Source organism: Daucus carota, chromosome 7 (assembly GCF_001625215.2).
Source record: "Daucus carota subsp. sativus chromosome 7, DH1 v3.0, whole genome shotgun sequence".
In the NCBI taxonomy this organism is placed as follows: Eukaryota; Viridiplantae; Streptophyta; class Magnoliopsida; order Apiales; family Apiaceae; genus Daucus; species Daucus carota.
In genome coordinates this window covers 13,615,602-13,623,305 of record NC_030387.2, presented here as the reverse complement: position 1 = coordinate 13,623,305, position 7,704 = coordinate 13,615,602, and the positions used below count along the sequence as shown (strand labels likewise).

Sequence of the window (7,704 nt, the reverse complement as noted above, 5' to 3'; positions counted from 1 at the left end):
GGTTCAAGGTGGGAAGATATGATAGGGAGATTCGTTAAGGTGTTCGTAAAGGGAGTGTTAAGAATTATTCATTTTCGTTTAATTTTAGTTGAATTCCTATTTTTAATAATTTTAAAATACAATATAAAATCAATAATGTCCTTTTACCATCAATTATAAGTTAATATATTTTTAATTTTTTTTAAATATAGACGTTATAAAATTTTAAAGAAAAATATTTCACTAGATATTCAAATTAATCTCTCATAAATTTATTATTATTAAAAAAGTGAGAAAATTTATCTGGACTTTTGGGAAGGTGAATAGATGTAATATCCGGGATTTTGGCATGTATTTAATTATGTCAGTATGTGAATATTTTGTGAATTTTATGTGAATTAATTGTGAATTATATGTTAAGTGACTTGCTGTATGATCGTCTATGTGTGTTATGACTTGTAAGTTGATAATTTTTATATGATCAGATCAAAATATGGAGAATTTTGGCACTTACCTGATAAATTATATATTATTATATGATTTGATATTTGATTTAAGGATTTAATTAAGTATATTATAAAATATTATTATTAATTGATTTTAAAACCCGTTTACTCGATAATTAAACCCCGGGGGGCTTCCGGGAAAGTTTCGCCGGTTTATTATTCGAGATATTCTGAACAACTTTCGTGTTTTAACTTTTCCCATCTGGTGTACGGATTTACGTGAAAGATTTCGGAACGATTTTATGAATATTTTATTATTATTTTACTGTATCGATAAACGTGTACGCCGGATATTTTTAACCCCAAATTATTTTGGCTAAAGCATTATATTTTCGTACTTCGTGCCAGACAAAGCTCGGAGCCACATAAGTTTCTCGTAATGTGTGTATTTGATAATTATCTGTAAAGTCGGTCCCGAACGGATCATTTTTATTAATAATTATTGATTCAGAAGTGTAATATATGTCCGGTATGATCCAAATGGGGGCCAGTTATTCGTAATTATAAATAGGATAATTACTATTTTATTTTTCATAATTATCATTTCAATTCACGGGAATCGAGAGAAACCGGGATAGTGTTCTTCGTGTTCGGGAAATTCAATCGAGGAATTGAAGACGTTATCGGACTCAGAATCGAGCGTGCGAGTAGTCAAAACGAAGATATCGAAGCGTAGAATCCATATCCAGCATCAAAAACTATCATAGATTCACAGTTTGTAAGTAATTTTACTTTTTAAATTCGAATTAATTAGGGTTAAATTAGGGCTTTTTGATTTTGATGTGTTTTATGTGATTTTATGCTTCCATGTTGTAGATAATCTTCTCCTGATCATTTTGGTATGTCATATGCATGATTTGGAGTTCAATAACATGTTCAAAATTGAGTTTAATCATTCGAATTAGGGTTAGGGTTCTTGAGCCGAAGAACAGATTCAATTGAAAATTAGGGCTTTTTAATCCAGGAGGTAGAAGCGAAATTGAATGATACCATCATGTTTATCATGTTCCCAGGAGTGTGTACATGCCTTCAAATGTCATCAGAGGTTCCAGAATCGGCCGAATCGACGAGAAGAAGTTTCGCCGGCGACGGCGAACTTCCTCGAGTTTTTCCGGCCACTTCACGAATCTCCAGCTCGATTTGATGATTGATATAGATTCCTGGTGAGTTGTAGATGTTATTTGCACCTTGGGGTGGCCGTCTACGGCCTGGAACGCCGTCTCCGGCGTCGGGACGGCGAGAACTGTAAAAATTACAGTTCAGCCCCCTGACGTTTGGAGATGGTGAAAATCAGACCTTGAACTTTCCAATTTTGCAATTTAGTCCCCCCTGAAGTTTTGAAAACTTACAAATCGAACCCTGTAGTTTCAGATTTTCTAAAATTGATTTATTTTAATTATTTTAAATTCGAAAATCATTTATTTATTTTCAAAAATAGTTTTTAATTATTTCTTAATTCAAAAATAAATCTAATTTAATTTATTAATTAACTTTAATTAGTAATTAATTATAATAATTAGTCAATTGATTTAAATATTAATTGATTAATTGTTTTAATTATTTATTAATTGATTTTAATTGATTTATTAATTAGATTTAATTGCTTTAATTGTTTTAAAAATCCAGAAAAATAGTTTCAAGCTTTAGAAAATTATTCTAAAGTATGTTGAAGATTTGTTAATTGATTTCAAGTGATTTCGAACCTTATTTCGAGTATTCGGACTTGTTTATTCAGTTATAAATTGATTCTTTTACCCGTTTTTATTCCGAAAAATGTTTGAAAATTCATAACAAATACCAGAAAAATCATTTTAACCCCAAACCTTTTCTGAAAAGCTATATCATTGATTCTCTTATGTGTTATGTGCTATGTGCTACTTGATTGACATGTGAAATGCTTATGTGAACATTGTATGACTGTTTTATTCGTATCTTTTGAACCGTAAGTCGGATTTAAGTGAAACGAAGGGTAGATAGAAGCTTGTTTCGATTATGAAACAAATAGAATGATATGAGATTAAGTATTGATAGATGAATATTGTGATTATCAGAGAAGGACATGCTTAGAAAGGGAAAGCAAGTAGTATTGGAGTGATTCTGATTAGTAAAAGCTATAGAGAGAAGTAAAGCTTCAGAATAAGGCAAGTGCTCTATTCTCAACTTGTACTTCTGTAAACTCCTTGAGTTACTGTTCGGCATATAATGTTGTTGTTCTGGAGAGATTTGAAAATACATCTGTTGATATATTGTGCTATTGATCCTGATTATTGATAAACCTTATCCAACCCTCTTGACACCTGAATTACAAGCTGAACCTTGACTTTGATTTCAATTGAACTTGTACCTATTTCTTTGAGACCTGGAAACACAAATCATTTACTTTGATATTCTTTCATCCATGAATGACCAAACAGTACAAACCTATATGCTACGATACTTCACCAAATTATACAATGTCTTACCAAATACCTATATTACTCTTTCGAAGAATGTTCACACATATACACCCTAACACTTGGATTTCCTTCAAGATAAATATAATTGGAACCTTAAGTCAATTTCAATTGCATTATTTCTTCTACAAACACCAGATTGTTTTCACCATATACTCAATCTTTCTTTCGACTTCAAGCCATTCTTCGAACATATTGTGATGATACTTGAACCTAATTCTGAATTGTCTTTTAATCTTGATAAATATTGCAACCCTCGTTACAATGATTCTGATTTGACAATTATGATTCTGTTTTGGTAATATTGCTTCTGTTCAAATGGTATTGATTCTGATTTATTGAGATATTGTTGATTTCATTATATTGTTAAAGAATTGGATTGTTTTATAAATGTGGACCAGATTCGTGGTCAGACCAGATTCGTGGTCATTAGGCCAATGTGTGCCTTGGATCCAGTGATAGAGCTTGGTATGTACCTGGCTCGGGGTTAGTGCGTGACTGATCAGCAGCCTAACCTTGGTTTTTAAATAAAAATATGAATATCCAATTCTAATCATTGTTTTAAAAAGGAAATTTGATGCCTTGATCCATTCTTATTGATAAATATTGAACTTCAGTTTATTGTTTATATTACTTGCTGAGCTGTAAGCTCACTCTTGCGATGCCTTATGTTCTTTTCCAGTGAAGAAAGAGACTACTGTTAGCGAGGACCCACAGGCTAGCCATCAAGCTAAGGTATCAGGATGAGTGTTGGAAAGCCTTGCTAGGAGTTGCTGATATTATAAACTTTTGAGTATCGTTGTGTGTAAGCACTGCGTTTTATGTTTGTAAGTTGTAAGAGATGGATTGGGATTTGACGTATTGTAATATAACTTAAGTTGTGGCTTGTTTCATACTATAACCTGGAGCGATCCGTGGATGTTTAGGGTCAATGCATATATTATTATGGTTTGCAGGTTTATATTGTTGTGTGTGACCCCCAAGTCTATGACCCGGATTTGGAGGGTGTCACAGGTTGGTATCAGAGCTACAGGTTATGAGTCAATGAAACAAGCCTAGATTATCGGGTTTGGGTAGAGGGATTAAGATTAGAAGTGAGTGATAGGTAGATAGAACGTTGAGAGGTGAGTAATGGTGACTAACAGGTGTTCTTATTATCAGAGATTCTTATGTATGCGTTATCTCATGACTTTCAGATATTTACGATGTCAGACCCTATCATTCCTCCATATCCCCAGTATTCAGAGACTACAGTTAACGGACCCCCACCCCCTCAGATACCAGAGCCTCACCCTCCTGTTTCACCCCCTTTAGAGGATGTGTTGGCAGCAGCAGCAGTGGTTCCTCCCAGAGATATACCCTCGACTTCTTCTGCACCACCCCTTGTTCCTTACCATGAGTTTGAGGCGATGAGTATGGAGCGTCAGTATCTACTCGGACAGGTTAGAGAGCTGGAGCGTATTATACAGATGATGGACACTGGGAGAGCTGAGCGAGCGCTGAGGTATGAGATTGTAGATGTTAGGATGATGGCGAGGGCGAAGCTTGGTGCCGTAGCTGAAGATCAGAGTACCTACAGTGATTTAGTGGAGTGGGCCATATGGATGATGAAGGAGTTGGATAAGCTTGGAGGTCCTACTTTTCCTTGGAGTTAGACGGTGGTAGTTGCAGAGTGGAGGTACCACGTATATTAGTGTGTAGTGTGTAGTGTGTGGTGGTAGTGTAGTGTCAGCCGATTTTGACCTTATATAGACTAAGATGTGCTGACCAGTGTGTAGGTTGCTGTCGTGTTTTACTTTTGACAAGCGCTTGCGCTGATGTACCCCCAGCTCTTTATATATATCAGAACTTTCCTTTTCATATTGTCTTTTACCTTATTGCACCTGTTTTACTTACTTTACATATTTTTCTTGTTTTATTTATCTTGTCAACTGTACCTGATATAAACTTTGTTTCTTTCATCATCATTCTACTCTGTAAAGAAGCATGCGATTTATTTAATTCAGTGATCAAAAATGTTTTCAAAAAGAAACATTCTGTTTTCTAAAAACAATTGTTAAAGGTTTTAGAGATTAAATAAATTGCTTGTTTCTTTACAGAGCTATGCCTCCCAGAAGACAAAACCGTGCAAACAACCGTGATGGTAACAATGATAATAACAATCCAGAACCTACAATGGCCCAGATTCTTCAGATCTTGGCCCAACAGACTGCCAACCTGACTCAGCAGCAGGAAAGGCAGGCTAATCCCCAGGTTACTTTCAAAAACTTTCAGTCTGTTAATCCCCCAGAGTTTAAGGGTTCAGCGGACCCTATTGAGGCTAGGATATGGTTGAAGGAAATTGAAAAGGCATTTATGTTGGTTAAAGTGAGAGATGAGCAGAAGACTGAGTTTGCTAGTTATTATTTGAAAGAGGAGGCCACCTATTGGTGGGAGTCTGTGAGAGCAATGGAAGGGACAGAGGATGTTACTTGGGATAGGTTTAAGGAGTTGTTTCTGGAGAAATATTTTCCTCAATTTCTCCAGGATCGAATGGAGTTACAGTTTTTAGAATTGAAGCAAGGGGATATGTCAGTGGCTGAGTATGAGAAAAAGTTTGCTGAATTGGCTAGGTTTGTTCCAACCTATGTAGATACCGACAGGAAAAGAGCTAAGAGATTCCAACAGGGGTTAAAAGCATGGATCAGGGGAAAACTAGCCATATTGGAATTAGATACTTATGCAGCTGTAGTTCAGAAGGCAATGATAGCGGAAACGGAAAGCGAAATGTCTCAGAAAGAGAAAGAGGGAAAGAAGCGTAGGCCAGAGCATCATGAGGGACAGTCTCAGCAGGGAAGGTTTCAGAACTTTAACCCGAAGAAAGGGAAATTTCAGCAGGGGAGAAATCCCACTTTTAAGAAGCCAGATGTAGGTGGTAGTGGACAAGGTAACCGTCCAGCTATTGGAAATCAACCAAGGCCTCCACTGCCGGAGTGCCAGATATGTGGAAAGAAACACGGGGGAATCTGTAATAGATTGAATGTGGTGTGTTATAAGTGTAATCAGAAGGGACACTATTCTAGGGAATGTCAGAACCCACCAGCACGGACCCCAATGATTCGAGATCAACCAGCAAGGAACCAACCCAATAGGACTCCAGCAGCTGGGATAACATGTTTTAGGTGTGGAAAACCAGGACACATGGTGAAGGATTGCAAGGTACCAGCTCCAAGTAACCCTACACTTAGAATTATGGGATCCACTCCAGTAGTCCCAGAAGTTCCTAAAGCCAGAACCTACAACATGACTATGAGGGATGCAGTTCAGGACGCAGATGTGGTGGCAGGTACGCTTACTGTGAATTCTTTATGTGCCAAGGTTTTGATTGATTCTGGAGCTACTAGATCGTTTATTTCTGAAGATTTTGTGCCTAAGTTGAATTGTCCTATAGAATTGCTTAATGAGGTTATGAATATAGAGTTGGCTAATCAGGAACGTGTCCCTGTTAGCCAAGTTTATAGGAATTGTGAAGTTGAGATTTTAGGAAATAAGTTTTGTGCCGACTTGATACCTTTCAAGTTGGGAGAGTTTGATGTTATTTTAGGAATGGATTGGTTATCGAAGCATAATGCTCAAATAGATTGTCGTAGTAAAAAGGTGATGTTAAAAACACCGAATGAGAAGACGATAGTATTTCGAGGGCAGAAACAGGTAAAGAAGTTTTTGACTATGATTCAAACGAAGAGATTGTTGCGTCAAGGTTGTGAAGCTTATATAGCATATGTAACTGATCAGAGTCGAGAACTTGTGAAGCTTGAAGATATTCCTGTAGTAAACGAGTTTCCAGATGTATTTCCAGATGAGTTACCCGGATTACCTCCAGATAGAGAAATTGAATTTGCAATAGATTTAGCACCTGGAACTGAACCAGTATCTAAAGCCCCATATAGAATGGCACCAGTAGAAATGAAGGAATTGGCAACCCAGTTACAAGATTTGTTAGAAAAAGGAGTGATTAGACCCAGTGTATCCCCGTGGGGAGCACCGGTGTTGTTTGTGAAGAAGAAGGATGGTAGTATGAGGTTATGTATTGATTATCGGGAACTTAATAAGTTAACCATTAAGAATAGATACCCATTACCTCGTATAGATGACTTGTTTGATCAACTGAAGGGAGCGAGATGTTTTTCGAAGATTGATTTAAGGTCGGGATACCATCAGCTAAAGATTAAACCAGAAGATATACCTAAAACAGCTTTTAGAACCCGATATGGCCACTATGAGTTTTTAGTGATGGCCTTTGGATTAACCAATGCCCCCGCAGCTTTTATGGATTTAATGAACAGAGTCTTTAAACCATACTTGGATAAATTTGTGATTGTATTCATAGATGATATTCTGATTTATTCCAAAACCACTGAGGATCATGCAACCCACTTAAGGATGGCTTTAGAGACATTGAGAAGAGAGAAGCTGTATGCTAAGTTTTCAAAGTGTGAATTCTGGTTACAAGAGGTCCAATTTCTAGGTCATATAGTCAGTAAAGAAGGAATTAAATTAGATCCCTCCAAGATATAGGCAATTATGAATTGGGAAAGGCCAAGGACACCAACAGAAGTCAGAAGTTTCTTGGGTTTAGCAGGTTATTATAGAAGATTTGTTCAAGATTTCTCAAGGATTGCTGTACCAATGACGAGGCTTACCCGGAAAGAAGAAAAGTTCGTGTGGACTGAAAAGTGTGAAGAAAGCTTCCAAGAATAAAAGAAAAGGTTAGTATCAGCCCCAGT

General features: G+C 36.6%; 1 protein-coding gene across 1 annotated transcript; it reads left to right on the top strand.

Moving 5' to 3' along the window:
- Positions 1-5,041: 5,041 nt before the first annotated feature.
- On the top strand, positions 5,042-7,495 carry LOC135147906 (uncharacterized). Its single transcript, XM_064081951.1, has one exon. The coding sequence runs from the start codon at positions 5,042-5,044 to the stop codon at positions 7,493-7,495; it is 2,454 nt and encodes an 817-aa protein (XP_063938021.1).
- The last annotated feature ends 209 nt before the right edge of the window (positions 7,496-7,704 follow it).

Excerpts from the sequence above, each read along its gene's own strand:
- LOC135147906 (XM_064081951.1), top strand. The coding sequence starts at position 5,042 with ATGCCTCCCAGAAGACAAAACCGTGCAAACAACCGTGATGGTAACAAT.